Source organism: Falco rusticolus, chromosome 12 (assembly GCF_015220075.1).
Source record: "Falco rusticolus isolate bFalRus1 chromosome 12, bFalRus1.pri, whole genome shotgun sequence".
Taxonomy (NCBI): domain Eukaryota; kingdom Metazoa; phylum Chordata; class Aves; order Falconiformes; family Falconidae; genus Falco; species Falco rusticolus.
The window spans coordinates 16,340,222-16,364,730 of NC_051198.1; the positions used below are offsets into that span (position 1 = coordinate 16,340,222).

General features: G+C 41.1%; 1 protein-coding gene across 1 annotated transcript in view; it reads left to right on the forward strand.

The window, feature by feature from the left end:
- PLB1 (phospholipase B1) overlaps positions 1–24,509 on the forward strand; it is an 89,657-nt gene that overhangs the window by 34,725 nt on the left and 30,423 nt on the right. Inside the window, exons 18-36 of the mRNA XM_037405842.1 lie at positions 206–279; positions 1,636–1,679; positions 2,514–2,622; positions 3,522–3,573; positions 5,533–5,613; positions 7,338–7,403; positions 8,101–8,201; positions 10,675–10,756; positions 11,421–11,525; positions 12,185–12,280; positions 12,763–12,834; positions 13,476–13,535; positions 13,934–13,994; positions 14,713–14,771; positions 16,263–16,330; positions 17,345–17,388; positions 18,627–18,735; positions 23,879–23,930; positions 24,075–24,155. Coding sequence (XP_037261739.1) covers positions 206–279; positions 1,636–1,679; positions 2,514–2,622; positions 3,522–3,573; positions 5,533–5,613; positions 7,338–7,403; positions 8,101–8,201; positions 10,675–10,756; positions 11,421–11,525; positions 12,185–12,280; positions 12,763–12,834; positions 13,476–13,535; positions 13,934–13,994; positions 14,713–14,771; positions 16,263–16,330; positions 17,345–17,388; positions 18,627–18,735; positions 23,879–23,930; positions 24,075–24,155 — 1,416 coding nt within the window. The remainder of the gene's footprint in view (positions 1–205; positions 280–1,635; positions 1,680–2,513; positions 2,623–3,521; positions 3,574–5,532; positions 5,614–7,337; positions 7,404–8,100; positions 8,202–10,674; positions 10,757–11,420; positions 11,526–12,184; positions 12,281–12,762; positions 12,835–13,475; positions 13,536–13,933; positions 13,995–14,712; positions 14,772–16,262; positions 16,331–17,344; positions 17,389–18,626; positions 18,736–23,878; positions 23,931–24,074; positions 24,156–24,509) is intronic.

The window sequence follows — 24,509 nt, forward strand, 5'->3', positions numbered from 1 at the left end:
TTGATAGAAGAGGGTAATTCACTGGAGCGGAATTAAAATACCCTCAGCCCTTGATCCTCCTGAGAACTGTTATATTTTGGGACGATGACATAGCTTGCTTCATTAATATACACTGTAATTATTTTCACCAGGGTCAGTCAGAGGACTAGTTACTGTGGCAATTCTTATTTTCTGAAGGTGAATTCTTCTTCTCTTCCGCTTCCAGGCAGGTAATGGGGCAGCATCCAAACCCCATGATGTTATGGATGTCCTCACTCAGTACCGAGGTGTTTCTTGGAGGTGAGTTCCAGGAATTTCCCCCTCAGTGGGAGGGAATCCATTTTCTTGGGTTTTGATATGTATAGTCGGTTTTGTATCAAATAGAGGCTTGTGAATTTGACTTCATGTTTTGCATGGATGTATGTGGTTGTGCTATTACTCATGATAAATAAAATGCTCAGACTAGTGGATATCTAGAGTACAATGTAGCATGGCTGGCGTAGGCCTGGCTACATGCACGAAATGGGGTCTCTTCTCTCAGGGCTGCAGCTATCACAAAGGAGACTTCTAGATCCCAGCACCATTGCACCACTTGCACATTCTGCATTTCTGTCCCTGCTCTTTCTATACCGTCTGCTCTTCCCTGCTGTTGTCCATGTTACCCATTTTTCTCACATAAAATCAGCAGTCCACAAAAAGTCAAGATGGGATGGTTTTTGCTGCTGCTGTTTCAAACACAGTATCTATTTCCTTGACTCTTTCCCAGTTTTGCTTACGTCATGCAGAACAGTTTATCAGTTATGAGTCAGTACAGATTTTTATGTATACAGCATTTTATTACACAGGTCAAACAGCCACTCTGAAAAAAAGCAATCATGTTCACGTGTTATTCTGCAACTGTATGATTTAACACCAAACTTATCAGGCTGATTTTCGGTTCATGATTTCTTACCCATCTGAGCCACTGCAGCTCTGTAAATTTAAATAGGTACTAGAGTACTTCAGAATATTCTATTCCAAATTAAAGGAATACTACAGAGATGTTCAAGTCCAACTTTTTATATTTTGATCCTTAATAATAATCTGCTGACATTTTGAGGGGAAAAGTATACTAGCATTTTCTACAGCGTGAAGGAGAGAGAGTAAAGAGCACACACACATACGGTGAATTTTACTGGTCTAGTAGTATTCTTCCAGTTGACTGAAATGGGGGTTGAAAGGCATTGAGTATACTTATCACTCTGAAATATATGCCTTTAGAACTTGTTGTTATGGATACAAAGTATTTGTTAACTAAAACTGGAAGTAATAAATATTTTAATAGGGACAACAATAGCAAAGAAGGCGGCTTTTAAAAATTATCATCTTTCAACTAGGTTTGAACATATGCCAAAACACGTGAGAGAATTGAAAGGGCAGATGGTATACAGGGCTTTTAGTATGATTATTATGATTACGATAGAGTCTCTGATTTCGTGACCTCACTGGTGTACGCACACACAGAGCTTGCTCTGACTCAGTACAACCACGGGGCGCTGTGCTGTGTGCGCGTGTCGGAGCTCCGTACGGGGGAGCTCTCTTACTTAGTCCACTGCCTTACAAAGTCCATCGTCTCTTGGGAGTTACTTATTTTTCCTTGTTCTTTCTTTTTAACAGTGTTGGGGGAAATGAAAACATAAGCACAGTCACGACACTTGCAAGTAAGTGCCTTTTCCCGTAAACTTGAGAAATAACTGCAGCTATTAAACCATCTGTTGTTACAAAAGAAGACGTGAAGAAAGAGTTACAATTTGCAGCGTGACAGAGCCAATGCTTTTGTATTCAACGTCCAGTGCTGAGTAAAAGTTGCATAACAACCAGGCTGTAATTTGCTGTGCATGACTTAACTATTTATTTTGTAATTCCGAGGGGACTGGTTGTTTCAGTATTCTTCTGTTGGTTATAGCTCTGTCCAAAATGCATTGGGAATAGATGAATCAAAGTTCTTAGATCATAGCCTAAAGAAACTATTTTGACTGTATGGGAAAGTTGTTTTAGGCAGGACCAGAATCACGTTACGAGGTCAGATTTTACATGTCTTTTAGAGGTCAGGGCATTTTAGATCTGGGTGTTTGTAAGGCTGGTTTGTAACCTGAGATCTAGAAACGAATCTTGGGTCTTTGGGGTTAATACATCTGGGGAGATCAGGCTAAAGGATTTGATTCCATCTTATCTGCAGTTAGAGTATGACACCATGAGAGTCGCCTGTGTGAGCACAGCGTTACTCATTGTCGCTTGCCAGGCAAAATGGCATTGCTAGCCAAGATGATTGTGTTAGATCCTGAGATATCAGGGTTCATGAAACTCAGAAATCTTGAAGGCAAGGAAACAGTTGTATGGCAATGAATCTCCACTTTTATTATACTTAAAGGTTAATTTTTTGATAGGTATCTCTTAAAGCTTTTTAATGATCTTTTACTAAAGTCTAATCTTTATAACCTCATTTGCTACCCGCTGTAGTAAGCAACATTTCAGGGTGCTGTCTTTTTCTGCAGATATTCTTCGTGAGTTCAACCCATCCCTGATAGGGTATTCCATTGGCACTGGAAAGCAGACTACAAGTAATGCTGCACTAAACCAAGCTGTGGCAGGGGATCATGCAGAGTAAGAGGAAAAATCTTTTAATTTTAATAAAAAAGTTGATTTTTCTTTAAAACTCAGTTCTAACAAGGACTTTGGCAAGAGTGCAATAAGGTTGATAGGCAAACCCAAATATATTTTGTTAGCCCATCTCTAGCATGAAGGCCAAGAAATGTGATGGGGACTTTGCAATGTTTCTAATCTAAGTCAAATAAATTAGCAGCAAAAGCAATGCTTTCTCTAGTATTTTTAACCAAGAAGCCCAAAGAACTTTACAAACACTACTCAGAAATCTTCACATCCCTATTATGAGGCAGAGAAAAAACATCCCTGTTTTATAGGAGGTGTATTCAAACCCTCTTGTCAGTAGGACCAAGAGTTCATGCAGAGACAGTAAAAGAAAAATATGGAATGCTTATGGTCAGTCTGTGACAGGTTTAGGAATTAACTAGAGAAATTCATATCATATCTCCTTCTCATTGGAACACTTCTTCTAAGACATGCCTCAGTGGTTCGAGGTGGTGTAATAATATTGATACATGCACGGGTGCTTCAGTGATATGTGTATCAATAGCATTTGTCTGATGTTGGGTAGGAGCAAAGTGCACTTATTTTGTAATAGCACAGTATTTTCTGTATAGCTTGTAAAACTGTAACTATGTAGCATTTGCGAAGTGGTCAAATACCTGTCAGATGCTATTTTTTTTCTCTTTTTTTCTCATTGCTGTCTCAAAATATAGCCTTTTTGGGGTATCATACCTTTAATTCAATGAAAATTAGACTTTCCAAGGTATTTTTAGCCATTATGTGAGGGACATCAATTCAAGAGCTTTCTTCTTTGCGTTGCTGTCTATGCAGGATTCCTTTTTTATTTTTTTTTTTAATATTTTATTTTCCTTATTTTATTTTTCTTTTATTTTTAGGGATGTTCCTACACAGGTTAGAAGACTGGTGGACCGCATGAAGAATAATACTGTGAGTTTGAACGCATCATTAATATCTTTAGAATGAAGTTAGTTATATGGCATCATTTAGGTTCTAACAGACCAACAGCAGATGCCAACAGTGGGAGCCCAACATTAAAACTATGGGTACAGCAGTGTACAGTGTAATATTCCCTAGTGCAGGGTGAGTCAGTAAAAAATAAACTATAGTTTTGTCTTAAATGGATTTGTACCAGCACGCGATAGGTACTATCAATCCCAGATAATTGTTATCTTCTTATCATTTTTACCACAAGTGGCTGGTATATTCAGTGTTGTTACTTCCCCTCCCAACCTACTTCACCCTGTAAGATGACAGAACTTTTTCTCTGCTAGGATTTTGCTGTGATATGATTATCTTGTAAGCACGTGTTTTTTCCAGCAATAATGATATGTGCTAGGATGTTGAATGCAAGATTTTCAAGTGGCAAATCATGTGGAGTGAACATGTGCATTGAGGAATGGACTTGTTTTCTTTAAAAAACATTTGGTCCCTTCTTTCCCTTAGTCATCATTTGATTTTTGACTTACACATTTGTTGTTAGGAATTATTTGATTAATGGTCTATAAAACACACATTAGTCTGAGGATTGCTTGCATATTTTGCACCTCAGCTGGTACTTTGAATGTTTGCTGTTTGTAATTTGACAAATGTGCTATGCAATCAGTGACCTAAGTTACACGATATTATTTTGGCTTTCCAATTGTGCATTTGGAAAGCAGCCAAAAAGACTTCAAGATAACTGTGTGTGCATGTCTAGTATAAATACTCTGGTGAGTACATATGGACAAAAATATTTGCAGTACCTTCTTTTTTGGTTCCTTTCTCGTAAACAAGATTTCACTCTGATGTCTGTATCTGAGATGAGATTAAAAGGGATAGCAACTGACAATGAAGTGGTTGGATGGTTTTCGTTGAAACTATTCAAGTGCTAGTCTGTTGTATTTATCGGCTTGGAAACATCACACAACAGAAATGAATACAAATACCTTTTATTTAACTAATAAACTTTTTTACCTAATTAAACTTCTTTCTGACTAGAAAGTATGTTCATATTAGAAGTCATACATCTTTGATTTGAGAGTGCCTTTTTTTTTTATTTTTAAACATTTTTTTAGTGCAGGAGGAAAATTTTCCCCTCCTTTAATTTGGATAAGTATGTTTTGAGGCCAAATTATTGAATCGCATGTTTACAAGCTGGGATATGTTGCCTTCTGCCTTTGAAGATAGATATTTTTAAACCACTTGAGGGTGATGTGCTATTGCTGCTTTTCTTAGTGGTGTTTTGCACCAAAATTGAAGAGTTAAGATATTGAGTACAACATCCATTACGTGGTACTAAGTGTATCTGAATCTTTTCCTCATAACTAAGGAGGTGTGTGTTTACTGTAGCACAATCACCTTGCATTAGCTGTGCCTTTGCAAAATCTTTCCAGAGGAAAGGTACTATGATTTTTACCAGTACTGTTAGATAGAGTTAATATTGCCCCTCTATTCTTTGCCATTTGTCTCACAACAAGACTGAAGTATGTTGCTCTCCAGGGTTTTCCAGCAGGATATCTGCATTATTTATGACACAGTAAAACATCGACCATCATTTTTGCAATGAAGATACATTCCTAGAGCTGCAGGAGTCTTCACTCAGTGTATACACAAGATATTACTAAGAAAACCATACAAATGGATTTTGAGCAATAGTTTTCTGAAGCAAGTAATTTTGCACAGTGCTACTGATATTGTAAACCTTATTTAGATCATAGTTTGTAAACCTTATTTAGATCATAGTACTTTCTACATCTTCAATCATGATTACAAATTCATTTTTGTTGTGGATGCTTAGAGAATTGTAGCCTGGTACCCTGAGAAATTTGTGTTATGTTGCCTGCCCCTCTCCCTTTTTTTTTTTTTTTTTTTAAAAATAAGTTTCATTCTATCTCCTTCTGTGTGCAGAGAATAAATTTGCAGACTGACTGGAAGCTCATAACACTCTTCATAGGTGGAAATGACCTATGCAAATTCTGCAATGATCCAGTAAGTCCCCTGCTGCCTGCAGCATGAACTGGGCCAGCCTGGGCTTAGAGTCTCTAAGCACTGCAGTGGGTGAGAGGGAAGAACTCAGTGGGTGAGACCAAAATAACGTAGGTCTTATTTGTGCAGTTCTGGAATGTAACCACTGAGACCTTCAGGTTGTTCAACCCGATGTTATGATAAATGAAGTGATATCTTTAGAACACCTGTAAATTAGATAGTTGTGGCTATGTTGATACGCTGTTAACTAAGATAACTTTCCATTATCTAGCCAGTTTACCACCTGTAGATAAAAGGTCAAGGGTTTTTGCTCCTCTTTGCCTTGTGCACAATCTCACTCCTAAGTCTAATTTGGTGCTCTCTTACTAGTTTCAGTGCTATGGGAATGATTCTACCCACAGCTCATACTGATGCAATCATACGTAATATAGCATATATTGTATATGCATATAATATACATATGCATACTGTATGTAGCCTTTGGAATGTGCAAGTATACAGGAGGTGAAAGGCTGTGGCGACTCCTCAGTTAGTGATGAGTCTTACCTACTTATAAGCAGCACAGCACATACTTTTCATTCTGTGCAATCAATTTCAGATCAGGAAAAACAGTAAAGCAGAACAGTAAGATGGTTATAAAACAAGGAAGGAGTAAATTAACCATCCCTACCTTCTGCGCCAGACCTAGTCACAAAACGGCACTCACACATGAGTGTGGGTGGCAAAGAGATAGCATGCCTGCATCCAAAGATCACAATGATACTTCCTTTACATTGCACAGCTACAAATAGTGCCCACCATCTTGCTTTTCATGAGCTGTGATTTAGGAAATGAATAAGCGAAATGAGCTGTCTAGTTTTGTAGAGTAGGCCAGTGGGGTTCTCAATGAACTTCTGCTTGAAATTAAATCAAAGAAAATTAAGGCTGAAAATAAGACAGGCATTTCTCATAGGAAAGTCTGTTTGACTGTTGAATAGTTCCACAAGTGAAGAAATAAAAGCTGGATACTTGAGACAATTAAATTAGAGGATTTAAACTGCTCAAATGGAACAGGGAAATTTCACCACTGAGAGGCAAGTATATAAAGTGATTTCATTCCCAGATAAACGCCTCAGCTTTGCCAGTTATTATTTGTGGCAGCTAAGGAGCATGTGGGAGGCATGTTGCTAATATTTGATACAGCAGAAACAAACTTACTTTTACAAAAACTGATCTCTCACAAAGATGGTCCCTGTTGGTAAGTTGTTAGCCATGCTTTTAAGACCAGCCAAGCAAGCGTGGCGATGGAGGGTGTTGTGATGTCTGATAATGCATTGGAACAGGCTGCCCGGGGAGGTGGTGCAATCACCATCCCTGGAGGTGTTTAAAAACCACATAGATGCGGTGCTCAGGGACATGGTTTAGTGATGAACTTTGGTTAATGGTTGGACTTGGTGATCTAAAAGCTTTTTTCTAACCTATGATTCTACAATTTTATTCTATAATGTCCTCTGAATTTTGTTCCCTCACTGGTATCCAGTGTCTGCTAATTTTTTTTTTTTTTTTTGCAAGTGAGACAGCTGTGATGGGAAACAAGAAAAGCAGAGACAGGACAGTTTTGCCTAAGACTCTGCCACTCTTGACCCAAGAGTTAGAAACATAAATGCTGATGTGGAACACTCTCACTAGTCACTGTTGTGCCTGCTTGAGTAAACTGATAATAAAATTCAACCCTCTTGCTTCGACAGATACGCTATTCTCCTGAAAACTACACCTACCATCTACAAATAGCTTTGGACATGCTTCACAGAGAGGTAAAACAAACTTTTCTAGTATGTGGGAGTGGGGATCATGTTCTGTTTGTAAAGCAGTCACTGATCATTGATTGAGAATTTACTTTCTTGCTTTTATCTGCGGAGCACTGCTGTATGCAAAGATGCTTGCTTGCAGGAAAATCTTTGTGAAAGACAGAAAGGTCTGGAGAAGTATTTTACCAAAGGAAAAATGATGTGCTCTGTTTTAACTGATGTGCTGTGGACAAATGTGTAAAGTATCACAACAAATTTGAACAAACGTGGTATTCAATGGCTAGAAAATGCTTTGCTCATTCATTATACTGCAAGCAAGTATATTTCTTTGTGGTCATTAAGAGAGAGATTCTGATATTCCAGATGAAGATGAGGATTGTAAAAGTACTCAAAGAGCTATCAGGTGTCTAAGCCATGCTGAGACCTGTAACAACTTGTTTGGACCTTTTTGAAGTCATCATTTTCAAGTGACCAGCCATCAGCATTTAAAATAGAACTAGGCAGTGCAGGCAGGAGCTGTAATCTAGTATTGTATGCGGGGCGGATTAATTATTGAGAAAGTACTTTGAACACCTCTATTATGAATAATGCAAGCTACCTGAATCAGCAGGCTGCTGCCTGAGGTCTGCTGTGGCTGTGTAGGGGCAAAGATAGCACTCTGTGCTCTGGGCATTGGCTATGGGTTTGCTTATTCTCTTGGCAGGTTCCACGAGCATTTGTGAATCTGGTGACAGTGCTTCCCATAGCAAGCCTCCGGGAGCTGCATGCATCAGAAAACAATACCTGCCCAAAGTTTCTTATGAGGTTTGAAGATGATTTATGTTACAGCTCTCACTGTTGCTCACAGAAGGCTGCAAGGTCTTCTTGGGAAGCTCATTTTTCTCAAAGGGAAATTTTCTAGTATTTCAGACCAACAAACACCTTCCTCTGTGTATGCACATGTACCTACATGTTGATTTCAACACAGCATTTAGAAATACTTGTCTGTCTGTCACTCTCCCTATCTCAGCCTTGCTGTTACCCCTTTTTGTGGAGTTGCCATTTTAATGACTCATCACTTATGCTGCAAGAGAGTTCAAGCCAGAGCAGAAAGAGCTCAGCTGTGCACTCTGGACAAAGACAGAGAAAATACTAAGTCACAGAGTGTTTTAATTGATCACTTAAAACAAGTTTTATTTACAGATTTACCTTTCTGCAGTCTTAAAACTCTCCCTCTTGCTTCTGTAGTTTTTGATGTCTGTAATCTCGTTGCTGATTACTAGTTTTGTTATTAATTAGTATCTCAAGTAGATGTCTGGGATGATTAATTGCACTACCTGTTGCCTCATGGCTCAACAGTCCTCCCAGGTCAGCATGAGTCTGCCACTGCGGTGGCAGGTCTGTGCCTCAGTGAGCTTCTGGTGACTCAAGTAGGGTCCAGCATGTCCCCCTAGACTTGCTTCTGACGGGACTTGCTTAGTTTCAGAAAAGCAAATCTCTGCTTTCCTGGACAGGCCTGCAGAATAACCTTGTCCTGTGAATGCAGGCACCCCTGAAGGTGGTTTTTACAGGAGGAACATAGACATGACCCTCTTGGTCTGAATTAAAGGGTCTCTGGTAACTGTCAGTGGACAATTAGTGTTTAAATTCAAATGTTCATTTTTAAATTCATGCTTATGATAACCAGTTGTAGTTTTTCTCTTTAACAAAGGTTACTAGCTAGAGCACACATGTATCCCCAAGACTTTAATCGTCAGACAAGAATAGTTAGTGAAGCCTTTAAGATTAGCTTATATCAAGGTACCTTGTAACCTTTCCCATCATTTCAGGTGCCATGCTGAATTTAAAATTTGCCTGTCTGGCAGCAAGCCAAGTTACCAAGCAGACCCTGTGGGGGGTATTAAATGCCATGCTACTGAACTGAAGAAAGACCTGAAGGAGGCTTTTAATCTTAAAAGCTTGTCTTTTTTTTTTTTCCTCCAAGAGTAGTAAATAACCTAAAAGAGTTTGTCTCCTGCCTCCACTAATTTTGCCTTGTTTATGTTACTGAAACACTTCTGAAAACACAGTCTAGGTTTGTATTGCTTTTCATATAGATGTACTGTAGAAATAAGATACCGGTTTGTTAGTTGCGCTCCATTAAGCCAAGTGTGGAGGTAGTAGGGATCTTTGTATACTCTGAACCTATCAGCTACAACTCTATAGGAGGTATTTCTCTAAGAGCTCTCTCAGGGATACTTTACTGTCATCATATGACAGCATTTTTTAAAAGCCTTTTTTTTCATTTGGAACTGTCAAGTAATAATGAGGCATGCCCGGGAAGATGGAGCATCAGAAGGAAAAAAACACATGCTAGAAGGATCAAAATGTCAGGAAGGGATAAAGGTGACCAACATGACCAACAGGAGTTCACAGAAACTCAAAATGCCTCAGGTTGGAAAAGCTCTCTAAGGATGGAGATTCTAACATCATTTGGGAAACTTAACTGAATTTATTGCCCACTAGCATAAATATTTAATTACCGATTCAAGTATTGGGCAAAACCCAAGAAAGCTAAACAGTTAAAGCACCTGTCCTCGCTCATGCCCAGGCTCAGCTTCGCTCCAGACACCTCTCCCTGCCCCCTTGTACGGCTGCAGGGTACCCTCAGTCCCTCCAGTGAGGCACGGCTGAGCAGGGGGTGGGGGGCTGGACGTCACCATGTCTCTCTGCCGCTCCTTCCTTCTCACTCCTGCCCCATGCTCCTGCTGGGGTGTGCCTGCTCTGGGGTGGGCTCACCCCTGGGCTGCAGTCTCTTCAGGGGAGCGCCTGCTCTGCCACGGAGCACAGCCTCCTCATTCCTGCTGCTGTTCTCTCCTCCTCTCCCTCTCTGGTGTTTTCTGTCCTTTCTTACACGGGTTTTGACAGGGGCACCGCCGCCTTGGCCGACAGGCTCAGCCTGCTGGGTGGCTGGGTTGTTGAAGCCGGCTGGAACTGGCTGTGTCCAGCACAGGCAGGCCTGACTCCTCACAGAGGTCACTCCTGCTGCCCAAACCTTGCCATGGGCACCCAGTCAGCTCTTGCCTGCACGGAACCTTTTCCTCACATTATGTTCATTAATTTATCCCTAATAAATGGGTTTCTGCTCAAGAATCAGGGATTCTTTCTGTGTAGAAACTCAGAGGTGAGAGCTAACACTCCCATCGAGTTGCCTTTCGGAGAAATCCCTCTCAGAGGAGCTTTTAACCCTGTAGTTTGTCAGCTCAGGAATGGGGGACAAAACAGGAGTAGATTTCAGCACCATGCTCTTGTCCCACAGGTTCCTGTGCCCTTGTGTTGTAAACCCCAAGGACAATTCTAATGAGCTCAAGAAGTTGGTCTACTTTAACAGAAGGTACCAGGTAAGACACGTGGCATTTGTTACAGGTTTAATGTCATCCTCCTGTTGATCAAGGGACCACAGAGGGGCTAATATTTTGAGGGGAGGAAGGACAGTTTCCACTTGTTTTAATGACATATTTGTAGTTGTGATTTTTTAAAAAAATACAAAAACATGAGGGGGAGATGGGAGTACACTCAAGATCTTTACAACTCTCACTAAACAGCAAAACAGATGAGAAGAAAAATTGTTAAAGAGCCATAGAAAGTAGAATGTCAGAAAGCCAGCAGTTTGGGATTTTTTTTTTAACCACTTATCTCATTAGACATCAGATTAAGTCGAAGAATGTGATAACTCAGGAACAAACTTTCGACATGGGATGCCAGCCAAACCAAAAATGCTTCAGTGGTTCTGGAAGATCATCTTGACAGAAGATCTAATTACTGAGCAGGTTGCCTGTCTGTGTCAGTCAGGCAGCCATCCCCAGGCTGCCCCTCTGCAAAGAAGCCTGCGATGCCTGTCTCAGAGATGGCTACATAGGTTGCCCAGCACAAACTGGAAACCACAGCCACATCTGGGTTTCTGCACTAAGGAGGGGGAACCCTTGGGAGAGATGTAAATGGATGGAGGGACTCGATGAGCTGAGTGTAAAAGAAGGAATGGTGGCAACTTTTCTTTGACTCTAGGAGAGAACCCGCCAGTTAGTGGAGAGCGGAAGGTATGACACTAAAGATGATTTCACAGTGGTTTTGCAGCCGTTTCTGATGAATGTGAAGATGCCAAAAACACAGGTAAAAACAACCAAAAACCTGACCCCTACATTAAATCCTGGTGCAATTCCACTGACTTCTCAAAATTTTCTTGGCTGCAAATGTGATCAGCAGTTTTCTGCCCTAATAATTGTTATATTTAGTTGAGTTTACATCCGAAATTGCAGACAATGTTTATGGAATAACTTGGGGGTAATGGGCAACAGGAACACAGACTTTGAAGACATGATTTCAGGCACTGAGTCCACTCCACTGTAATCAGACAACCATGTGCTAAATATTTAGTTCAAAGTCTTTACCAGGGAGCACTTGCCCTTCATTCCCCATATATCTCAAAGTTCCTTCCAGTACTTTGGCAAATGACTTTTAGTATGAAGGCCCATGTGCTTCAAAAGACTATAATGTGTGAATCTCAGGGGAAATAAAGAATGCAATCCATACCTGTGCCCAGGTATTCTGCACCCAGAGTCATAGTGGTCTGTATTCCTTATTACTTGGAAATCCTATATTAAAAAGCTTTAAAAGACTTCTTAGTTCTAAGTTACTAGTGTTCTCTGGCTCAGTTTAATTCTATTGGCATCAGTGGCCTTTGCAGCTACTTTGGTTTGAAGTCAGTTGGGGTAACACACAGCCTGTTGTGTATGTACTGCCTCTTTGACAGCACCCATCTTGTTCTTTAGGAGGGGTGGCCGGACAGTTCATATTTTGCCCCAGACTGTTTCCATTTCAGCCAGAAGTCTCATTCGCAGGCTGCACGTGCTTTGTGGAACAACATGGTAAGATTTTTAAAGGTTGTGTTACTCACTCCTTGTCCACTCCGTCCTGCTCTTGGCAGCAAAAAAAAACCCCAAAACAAACCCAAGGAGCTACTAGGTAGCTAGTCCTATCTTTCTGAACCCTTAATTGTGCTTACAAAGGAGAGGAGTGATCATGTGAAGAAAGGTCACCCGAACTGTTAAACCAGTCACATCAAACAAGTAAATTTCAGGGTATGTTAAGGATAGGGGTGTTGACACTTCTCCCAGGGAGATGATGTCCACCTGACATGTTGATCATCAGGCCACATTCATGGTGTATAGGAATTAGTTTCTTCAGCACACAAAGAAGCAGTGCACGGAGGCAGCCACCTGCACAGGTGCAGTGCACTGCAGTTGTCTTGCTGTGCTGCAAAGGTGGTTGCAAAGGTTGCAGAGGTATTACCCGTTGCCCTCTGATACTCATTCGCTTTTCTTCTGTGCACCCCCCTTTTTTCCCACAGCTGGAACCCTTAGGGAAGAAGACGGATAGTCAGCAAATAGAAGATGAGATTGTTCTCAAATGTCCAAGTGAGGTAAGTTACAAGGGTGTCTGTGTTTATGTGGAGGTGCTAGGGGTTGGCTGGGAGTCTGTGTGAGCCTTTACCAGCTGCCTGGAGTGCTGTATCTGTGAGGGAGGTCTGACTCTTCCCTGCATGGTTTGTGTCACTGCCACTGGTAGCACTATGAGATGGAGGGCAAGCTTATCCTAGGAGTAAGCTTCCTCACAGTCATGTGTCTCAGTTGGCTGAAACACAAGGGAAGGGTGTTTGGCCTACCTAGTCAAGGTCATCAAGTATCCATACTGAATGACAGAGCTTCAGTGGGGAAACAAGGCAACGATGGCACCAGTCACACAGCTCTGCAGAGGTCAATGGGACTACCTTGCAGTGGGACCACAAGGTTGTTGTTAATCACACACAGCAGGGTTCTGAGCATATTATGTAAGTTCTGGCTGCATAAAAATATTGCCCCAGGCTTATACTGTTGTTGTATGGATTTTTAAAATGCCATTTCTTCTTTTTTTTTTTTTTTTTTTTTTTTTTTTAATCCCTGGGATTCATTTGCATCAGGCTGCTAATCATCTACAGACATCTCAGAACTGAAGGCTGGGGAATGGAAATCTCCATGTATCTTTCTAATGCTTTGCATTGACTCAGACTGCCTTGTTTTGTAGGCTGAGCCATTCCTGAGGACATACAAGAACAGCAATTACACATACCCTAACCAAACTCCAGTAAGTGTCAACCTCACCATTCCACGGTTACTCTGCTGCATCTGTTCCTGTATGGTAACCAGATGAGTCATGCCCTCCACCACAGGTGAAATCAGTCTTTGGACAAAGGGGTTTGGGAGGCTAAGTGCATGGCATGGACCAGGAAAGCACTTCCTGAGTTAGGCAAAATGCTTCCCGAAACACCTGTAAGAACACATGCTCAGATAGCACAGTTATCAGTACAAAATGCTACTCTAATCTGAGTAATACTGAATATGATTATTAAATTGAGCAACCAAGACGTGTCTGGTTGACTACATGCTAAACAGTCTATGGTTAACCCACCTGGTCTCTGCTAGGAAAATCCTAGTTACTGTATTTGCTATACAAATGCTGTTCAGCTTTCTTCTTTTCTTTAGAATTATGGAAGCCAGCTGCTATGCGAGGACAGGTCTCCATCCTCTCCTCCTGCAACTTCAGGTAGTCTTGCCTGTTTTATGTTAAAAGGCTGAATTACCTTCAACTGTCCTTCAAGATTAGTCTTTATTTTTGCTGAAATGATTGCTGGACTGTGAAAAATACTGCTCAGAAAACATGTCATACTTTTCAGCAGCTGCTTAATAGATACAATGCCATACTGTCACACAAGGTAACATTCTGACCGAGTAGCTCTGCTTCATTCACTGCCAGTGGAGAACTTCAAAATATCTCATTATAAAATCCAAATTTGTGTGCTGGCATAGTCTATAAGTGATAGTACCTAAATCTTGGGGAAGGAAACTGGAAATACAGCTTCATGCATGTTAGCCTAGGACATAGCAGTATTCAATTTTTCCAAAAACTTTATATTGCCTTCTTAGTCCTCTCTGCCTTACAGCTATAACATGCTGTTCCTGCCTTGTCTAATACTGCATTGGTTTACCTTCATCTTGGTGCTGGATATTGTTTACAGCTTATTGTTATTTGCTCCTTGCTCTTCTGCCTTTTCAGTAGCAATGTTACCCAATGCTGAACAATATGCATATGCTGCTGCTTACAACCACATGAGATGAGCTGGAGAGAGCTCCTGTTTTATTACCTGGGTATTGCAAAAACATGTCTGAGCATCAGAATGCGCAATGGCATGTTTCACATATACAGTGGTGAAAAAGAATAGCTATTTCCTGTCCAGGTTCAGCTGCATCCCTTTCTTTTGCAGTGCATTTCCTAAAGCCAGCTGATGTGAAAATTATTGCGGCCCTTGGGGATTCTTTGACGGTAAGAAGATAGTGGTTTTACTGTTCTCTTGGTAAAACTACAAACATATGCCTTCTCCAGTGGATGGGAAATAGCTGTTGTACCTAGAAGCAAAGATCCATTCATTCATGGATGATAATAGATCTGGCAGCTAGAACAAGAAAAAAGGTGTCTGTTCCCCAGTATTCTGTTTCCCCCACACACATATTCACATATTTCTGAACTTGGGCAGGCAAATCTTTTAAGAGGTGCTTAAATAGTTTGCCAAATTTGAGACAGAAGAGATCAGATGCTGTTGAAACTAATGGGACATAGCACAACCCTTAGGTTACTGTGTTTTTTCAAAGTTTTTCTGAATAGGAATGGACTAGTGAACCTGCTCTTTTGCCTCAGTTCTTTCAGGAAGGAGTGTGACTAAAGGATGTTGGATAATAGCATTTTATTCATTTTAGCAGTAATGAGATACGGATGTATGGGGCTGAGTGCCCTCTGACTTTATCCATTTCAGAATGTCTTTTTATTGTGCCTGTTTTAACTCATAGCTAATTTCTTTATCAAGATGTCATTCTTGCTGATGATTATCATCTTTGGTAGCCTAGAAGGAATATGTCTCAAGATCCAGACATCCTATATTCCAGTTACGTCTTTCTGCCTAATGTTTTCATACTGGTCAAAGACTGAAACTCTACAGCCATCTCAAAGGGAACTCTGGGCAGAAAGATGTAATTGGGACCTAGGCTTCTCTGAATCTGAGCCTTAACAACAAAGACATTGTGTGTACAAACCATAAAGCCTTTACAACTCTCTGGCAGGCACATTGCATAAACTCCTACACACAGGAGGCTACTGAAATAAATAGAAGCATTTGAATGCAAACCTGCAATAATGACAAATGAAAGACATTCCGTATATAGCTGTGGTTGCCATATGAAACACCCGTGAAACTATAGTATCACAGCTGGCAGGCACTCTGCTTCTGAGTTCTGGTGATGTTTTAGGAGGGATGTAGTTGCTAGCTTGCTACTTCAGTGTAAGTGTAGAAAGTGCTTTCCTCCTTGCTGTAGTACTACTGTAAGTCTCCATTTAGCACAGTACTTTTCAAATCAGTGTAAAGTTATTATGGTGCTTCTTTCTGAGATATGTTTGTTTTCCCTGTTGAGTTCATATAGTGTTTCTTATCATTAGCCCGTAAGTTTATTGTGTTTGAGACGTTTTCATCATCCTTGAGTAATGCAATGAAAAATGAATCATTCAGCTTATCTAGGCCCATGAGAATAAAGCCGTTGTTCCACAGCTGCATCATATATTTTGTGCGTCATGTACAATATGACACTTGTAAATAATTATGAAAGGTATTGATAAATCCTTCAGAAGGAAGGTTGGGGGAAGGCCAGATGCCTTCTAAAGCTTTTGAAGAGATGCATTCAAAAGTAAATAAAATGACTATATAAATGACTATTGCGTTATTAATTGTGCTTTAATTTCATTTCGTTAACAAAAATTAATGTTCAGGCTGGTACAGGAATTGCCTCAGATAATCTCCTGGATATGCACACTGAATACCGGGGACTGTCTTGGAGGTAAGTCTTCATCCAAGATGATGAGGAGATTTGTATTTTCTCCTGTAAAGAATATTATTCTCTTTCACACGTTTTGAGTCTTTCAGCTGTCAGGCAGTTGAAAAAAAAGTTTCTTCTCAGGTTAGCATCTAGTGAAGATGTATCAAGATCCAGGATTTGTTGTATGGGAGTCTGCACAGAACATGTTTTCAGCAATGGGTTTTAAGTTAGCCTTTTGACTTCTCTCATGCTATCATCTTTAGCTGCTTGTGGCAGTCTGTATTTGTATGGTGGGATGGCAAGTTGGTAATTTACAAAACTGGAGAAAAATCCTGGAACAAACAAGTCAGAACTGGTTGCTTTTGGGGTTTCTTCTCAAAGTTTGCTATTTCTGAACTTTTTGTGGCACCATGGAAAAGAGTTTGTTTAACTGAAGAACTTTTACCAGATGCAGCAGCACACAGTTGTAAAAGACTAGATTTTTTTAGTGTGACGATGTAGCTCAGTTGACATTGACTGAAGCAGGTCTGTGCTCTCCTAACACCTCTCCATAAGCTGGAGTTTGTCCCACCGATTGAAAAGCTGGAGAGAACACACCCCTGTGCAGGAAGCAGGAGAAGCAAATGGAGAGCTGCTACTGCAGCTCTCATCACCCAGGGGCTGGCTGTTTGGTGCTGCCTTAGAGTGGCTTCATGGGGCTGGAACTGGCCTCAAAGCTGACCTTCTAGTCTGCAGTACCGTAGGGCTCAATCATTTCTGTATGTAGCTGTCTCGGACATTTTTCTGCTATTTCATAGTGATTGATTATACCTCTGTACAGCTTCAGGATCATTAAATCCTTCTGACAAGCATCTTTACCACTGAAACCTCATCCATTCTCGCCAACAGCACTTCCACTGCTGTCCTTTCCACATAGGTGATAGTTACCAAATTAATCACCCTTTGCATTTTTTCATGTGTGGTAGGTTTTCATTTCACTTATTGTCTGTGTCCAGTTAAGAGATGAATGACTGGGATTTCTCTTTCTCATTTTAGTATTGGAGGAGATGAGTCATTAGAGAACAGGACAACTCTACCTAGTAAGTAAATGCTTTGTTAGACCTAATTGACAAGATCAAAAAGAGGAAATGGGCTGATTTCTGATATGTTTACAGAGAGCTCTGAAGTATCTCAAAGCTGTTTTAGAGTAATTAACAAGAACTATCTTTCAAAGAAACAATACCCTAGGACTAATGAATAAAAAGTTGGTTTTATCAGTGAAGCTGTGAAGCAGCTAGAAATTCTCTGACTTTCTTTTTCCTCTGCCTTCTCAACTGCTTGGTGAGTGTTACTTGATTTTCTAAATAAGCTTGCTATGTCCATGCTTGTGATGCAATTAATATTTGCTTTTAATGAATATTCCACCACAGCTTTTTCCAAAAACAGATGTTTGCATAGATTAGACCTCTTTGGTAAAAAAACCTGACTGTTCGTACATATAACCTGAAGGGAATAATTTTAACTTTCTTTTCACTGAAACATGCAACTTCTCGTAGTTCATTCTAATGTAAAGTTCCAGTTTGGACCAGCTGTAATAATAAGCTTCCATTTGAAAAGGGCCAGTAAACTGTCCTTCTGTGTGTTGCCCATTACTATAAGCAGAATGTAACAAGAACATAATTAGAATAAGCAATTAATTGATGCACTGGATGCTATTACATTTGACAAAGCTTTCGTTAAAATGTGGTTAAATTCAGTCTTTGAGATTAAGGTAGCTTTTATAGTTTACAATGTGACTATTTTCACTCTCAGCTACAAATTACTCTTGTCAACTTCCTTTTGGAAACTACTATGGCAGTAGTGGACAACGTGGTGGGATTTCATCAGAACCATGCATCTGAGGCTTTCTTCTTCAGATTTGTCAGTAGTATGAGCTTTTGCACAGCCATGAAGAAGACCCAGATCCTCTAGCTGAAAACAAGCTCCTGCTGGGCTGAAGCCCCCTTCAGGCTCGCTTCACAGTCACTGTCATATGGCTGAGGATTTTATTTTAGCCTTTAACCACTACAATGTGAGAGAGAACTGCACACAGTAGTCCTCAATTCTGCCCATCTTATCCACCAGTAACAGCACAGGACACAGCAAGCATGCTGCTGTCTGAGTCACTGCCAGCTGGTGATCCCTCTCGCCACTGCTTGGTGGGTGCCTCTAGTTGACTGCAGGCTGCAGCAGCTGTGCTGTCAGGGAGCAAAACTGTGGTGATGCTGGTGTATGCTAGTGCCTGTAGGCACGGAACAGATGTAGTAATTTTCCGTTCATTGCCATTTTTCTTTTTCAGACATCTTTCGAGAGTTCAATGCTGCGATCGTTGGCTATTCAACCGGCACTGGGAGTGAGAGTGATCCAAATGCATTCCTTAACCAGGCAGTTCCAGGAGCACAGGCTGAGTATGTAGCTTTTTGTTTTACATTTGCAGGTGATGGATGCTTCATCTAATTGCCTTTCAACTGCCTCATGCGCTGTCACAACTTGCTCTGAAGAACAAGTAAAACCAGTCTAGTTAGAATTGAAATTTGGCTCAAAACCCGTTAAATGCATGGGCTTGTTTCGTAGCTGAACTTTCAAATGAAGCCAACAGTCCTGGTTATGAAATCCATACACAAGAAACCAGCAGAAACTGTTTGGTGATGGTGGTTTCTACTCTTCCTCTTCAACATCTATTCATTTATCTATTTATCTATCAATAAATCTCTGAGATCATGGATGTTTTCAGAAAACGAGCATGTAGTGAATTAGTAAAGAGATACTAGGAGAAAAACAAGATGAAATCTTCCATAATTCTGGCCTGAGGCTTCTGGATAAGCAAGCAAGAGTGGACAACAGAGAGGAAAGAAAAACCATAACAGCCACAGTCTGAAATCTGAAGAAAGGAGAATTGCTGCTGGTCATATGTGGGTTTTGGTGCATTGCAGGCCTGGTGCAGTTGTATCCAGTTCTGCCAATAGAATAGGGATTGTACTGTCTTGCAGTTATCTGAATTTGGCTCTTTGCTTTTAGTCACACCTGGGAGGCTGCATGAGTTGAGCTTTGCTATACTGCTTATTCTAGAAATCCCTGGCGGCTTACTGAAAGAGTCACTGCTGTTTAATTAACAAAACAGATGGCTGCTGGAATTTAGTCATAGTTTGGGCACAGGTTCTGGCAGACCATGCCTGGATTTGACATTGTTAGTTGATATTACCCAGACCTTTGTTTGTTTAAAGAAAAATTCCTCTTACTTCCCAAAGAGGTCTTCAAAATGAAGCTCAGAAGCCAAATGAGGTATTTGAGTTTGCTTTATCTAAGCCAAGATTGTTAGTATTTAGCAGGTATATTTATTGCTTTCCTGTAGGCCTTGAGTAACTTACTGAGATTGCTAGTATGAGTCAGAAATGCTTGGATTTCCTGACAGAAATAGTCTGCTAGGTGTCCTGATACATCCTACAGCCCCCCATACCTGACAGAAGGCATTTTGTTTCCTAGCGATGACTGAATGTATCTGTGTATGTTAATGAAACATGCAAGTATTATGGCTCTGATTCAGCCATTAACGAGAATTTATTAACATATTTCTATATGTAGCATACATCCAGATTAGCTTCAGCTTTTGCTTGTTATAGGAAAAAATGAGATGGATGACTGTCTTGTATTTTGTATTAGTTAAATTCTAAGCAGGCATTTTGGAGTGGTGGAAGGACTTGAAACAGGTTACACAACCCCTTAAGTCACCAATATGACTTAAAGCAGCTTGTATCAGTAGCAACCAAGGCATTACTATTAGTTATTTGTTAGTTGTATGAAATGAATTGGTGGATGTTGTATCTGAAACAGTATGATCAGCAGGACCAGGGCAGTGACCGTCCCCCTGTACTCGGCCCTGGTGAGGCCCCACCTCGAACCCTGGGTTCGGTTTGTGTCACTGCAAGAGGGATGTTGAGGTGCTGGAGCGTGTCCAGAGGTGGGCAGTGGGGCTGGGGAAGTGTCTAGAGAGCAAGTCTTCTGAGAGGCAGCTGAGGGAACTGGGGCTGTTTAGCCTGGAGAGGAGGACACTCAGGGGGTCCTTATTGCTCTCTACAGCTCCCTGAAAAGAGGTTGTAGGCAGGTGCAGGTTTGTCTCTTCTCCCAGATAACAAGGGACAGGACAAGAGGAAACAGCCTCAAGTTGCACCAGGGGAGGTTTAGATGGGATATTAGGAAAAATTTCTTCACTGAAAGGATGGTGAAGCATTGGAACAGGCTGTCCAGGGAGATGGTAGAATCACCATCCCTGGTAGTGTTTAGAAAAATGCCTAGATGCGGTGCTCAGTGGTGGGCTTGGCAGTGCTGCGTTAACAGTTGGACTTGATGATCTCAAAGGTCTTTTCCAACCTAAATGATTCTGTGTTAGTCTAATGAAAAATTGTCTATTTCATCTATATCAATTAGTCTTCTCTCTTCCTATGCAAGCGACTGGACTGGATAAATGTGATGAAGTGGAGCTATCGATGTTTTGCAAATATTCAGCAAGGAGATGCAGACAATAATTCTCCTAGGTAGTCTTCTGTTGTTTCTCTGTCTTGTAACTCTCTGTAGAAAGGTGTGCAAAAGCAAAGTCCTGTGAACTACTACACTAATACCCCTGAACTTTGAGGTGCTTTTTTGGGGATTCTGTTCTGTCATGTTGTGGCTCTTGATGCATCTGAGAAGATGAATGAATATTGAAATGTATTGAAAGGTAAGGAAATGTTTCTTCTGCTTTAGGTATTTTGCCCTGGGATGATGGTGCAATCCAGCATTTATTCTTCAGCAGCCAAAAATATCGATTTTCCTACAATTCAGAGGGCAAAAAGAGTCCACCAGCTAATGGTGGTATTTCAGAATTGTTACCGGTCCTGCCTCACTTTTGGGTGCTGCTCTGGAAACTCCTTTCCAGAGGTGCTGGGACCTTTCTGAAATCAAGTAGTTCTGCACCCTTACCAGCTTTTAGAAACCAGGTGTAAAGGTTTCTTAAAATGAAATCAGTGGCTGCTTTGAAAAGCTTTAGTGAACTTGATGGCAATGCAGCAAATGCAGGTCTCATTCAGCAAAATGTTCTTAAGCCTACCTGCATTCATTGCCAAAGTGCTTACGTACATGCTGGAGTTAAGGATAAATCTGAAGCATATTGCTGAAGCAGAGCCTGGCTGAGATCTCTGATTTCCCATGAAAAAAAGAAGGCTAAGAAATTGAGACTGAGAGGAGAGAACAGGTGACAGGAACTGTGAATGTCTGTATTTCCCATTAACAAACTTTCCATTGATCAAGACATAAATTTGGTGGAAACTGCAGCTCAAGGATGGGTGATTGCTGGCACCACTTCATTCAAGATGTTAGATCTTACTGACTGTGTTGGCTCAGGATGCATCAGCACTTCAGTGACTGCATAAGAAATTGAAGATGTTGCGGACTGTGTGGTGGGTTGACCTTGGCTGTACATCAGGTGCCCACCAAGCTGCTCTATCATTCCTCTCCTCAGCAGAATGGAGGGGGAATAACATAAAAAAACCTTGTGTGTCAAGATAAAGGCAATTTAATGAAGCAAGAACAAAGGCTGCACATGCGGAAGCAAAGGAATACAAAAGATGTTATTCTTTACTTCCCATCAGCAGGTGATGTTCAGCCGCTTCCTGGGAAGCAGGGCTTCAGAACGCGTAGCAGTTGCTCTGGAAGACAAATGTCATAAATAATTAATGCTCCCCTCCCCCTCTTTTTTTCATAAATAATTAATGCTCTTCCCCCCCCCCCCCATTCTCCTAGTTTTTATTGCTGAGCAGACATCATATGGTATGGAATACCCCTTTGGTCACTTCGGGACAGCTGCCCTGGCTATGTCCCCTCCCAAGACCTTGCCCACCGCCAGCCCGGTGGTGCGGAAGGGAGGGTGGGAGAGGCAGCCTTGATGCTGTGCGGGAGCTGCTCAGCAGCAGCCAAACCACCGGTGGGCGATCACCACCTTTCTGCCCACCAGTACACAGCACAGCACTGGGGGGGCTGCTGTGGGGCTCAGCCAGACCCAATACAGACTGTCAGCTCATTAAGTGGTGTTTTCCTCTGGATCAATATTGAAGTTTATATCTTAGCTTAGGGGGTTCCACAGTAAGAACAGAAGGAAATTGCGACCACTTGTGGCTTGTGATAGCTTTGGGATATAAATAAGTGATGATATTGTACAAGGGCAATGGTCAACAGAATGATTACATGCATAGAGTGTCTGTATCACAAGTAGATGTATGACAGGGCTCGTTCCCCAGTAAATACACTTATGTTAGTGTTAGATCAGTATTCAGGTGGAGGAGGGTGGTGAGAGATCTCTCTTGTTCCTACAGTAAACACAGTGTTGCAAAGGAAAGCTAAGCTCTGCTTGCCATGCAAAACAAGTGTCATGCCTATTAATGTCAGCTGATGTGCTTCCAGAAATGATAGACAGTAAAGTGTTTCTAACAAGAGCCTAGAGGGAGATGAAGCTCATCCATACCACAGAGCTGCCTGGAAGGCTAAAGCTTTCCAGCCATATTCTCTTTTCTATGCATATTTGAGGACCAACGTGTCAGGGTAGTCAAATAAGGTTGAAGTGTTCAGCCTAGGTAACTCCAAAGTTATGGCAGTTTACATATACGTGTGTGTGTGTGTACACAAAACAGTGAGAGTGCTCACCTAGTGTTGTGAAACTCTGTACAGTTCGGGTCAGCTGTCTGGGCTCTGCTCCCTCCCAGCTCCTTGTGCACCTGCTCACTGGCAGAGCGTGGGAAACTGAGAAGTCTTTGATTTAGAGTAAGCATTACTTAGCAACGACTGAAACATCAGTGTGTTATCGACATTATTCTCATACAAAATCCAAAACCCAGCATGGCACCAGCTACTAAGAAGAAACTTAACTCTGTCCCAGCTGAAACCAGGACACCTAGCTATTGGAAAACAGCAAGTCTGTCATCTTAATTTGTCTGAGTAATCTTGAAAGTTTCTTGAGTTTTTAATTACCCTTGAAAGGTAGTGTGCACAGAACTGTTTCACATGGTGGAAAATTAAGTATTGACTCTGGGTGCAGGCTACAGAAATGAGGGAGGTGTGCGCAGTGAACTCTGAAATACTTCAGCTTTGCAGGGGGATGACCTGTGGTTTATGCACAAATGTTGCTCAAGAGGTCAGTTAAATGTTGGGATTTGGGATTCCCTTGTTGGTTTAGTCTACTAGGAATAGACTGATAGCCTAGTTCTAAACAGGCAATCTGCTTACAAACACGTTGCTGCGTGTGGCTTTTCAGCTGGTTTAGATGCTAAGCACTGTAAGAGAAGCTAAACTTACAGTTCCAGATTAATTACTGAACTTGAGTAAATCAGTATTCAAGTTCAATTTTATGCTGATTTTTCACAAAGATGTGATCGTGTAATTTGATTACAGCAACATGAGTGTTGTACTGTCTCCTCACTCAACCCTTCTGACATATGACAACGTGATTTAAGGTGTCTGAAGAGTGTTAGTGGTAATCTCTCCATACAGGTGTTTCTTTCACTCACTAGTTGTCCTTCTTTACAGGCACTTACCAGCCCAAGCAAGAAATCTCCTGAGACTAATGAAAACTGATCCTGTAAGTTGTCTGGGACTCTTTTAATCTTGCAGCATGAAAAGAAACAGGTTTTGCTTCACATGATAGATCCACCTGCAACCATACTATGTGCATATCACAAAGTCAAAGAAATTCAGTCTCATTATTTTCTTCTTTATTGCGCAGAGAATTGACTTCAGTGCTGACTGGAAGCTCATAACAGTGCATATTGGAGGCAACGATCTGTGCAACTATTGCAAAGACCCTGTGAGTAGTAGAACTGGTTAACTTAAAACTTTAGTGGGACTGTCACTGTAGAAATACATCAAGGGAAATCCATGGATCCTTAGAACCTTCACAGAGATAACATGAGCTATATATGTGCTGCTGTATGTTTTTATGAGGGTTGCTGCTGACAGTGCCCTGCTATAAAAACAGTTACCAACAACAGAGTAGGATGTTTTTTCCTCTGGCTTGCTCCAGGGTAAGAACCACTATTTTTGCTACTGTTTTTGACCATGAGGAAAAAAAGGAAGGGAAGAAAAACTTCACTCCTCTGATGTGGTAACTGCTCTACTAGTAGCATGGCCTCTTTAGACATCCAAGAAAGATACATACTGC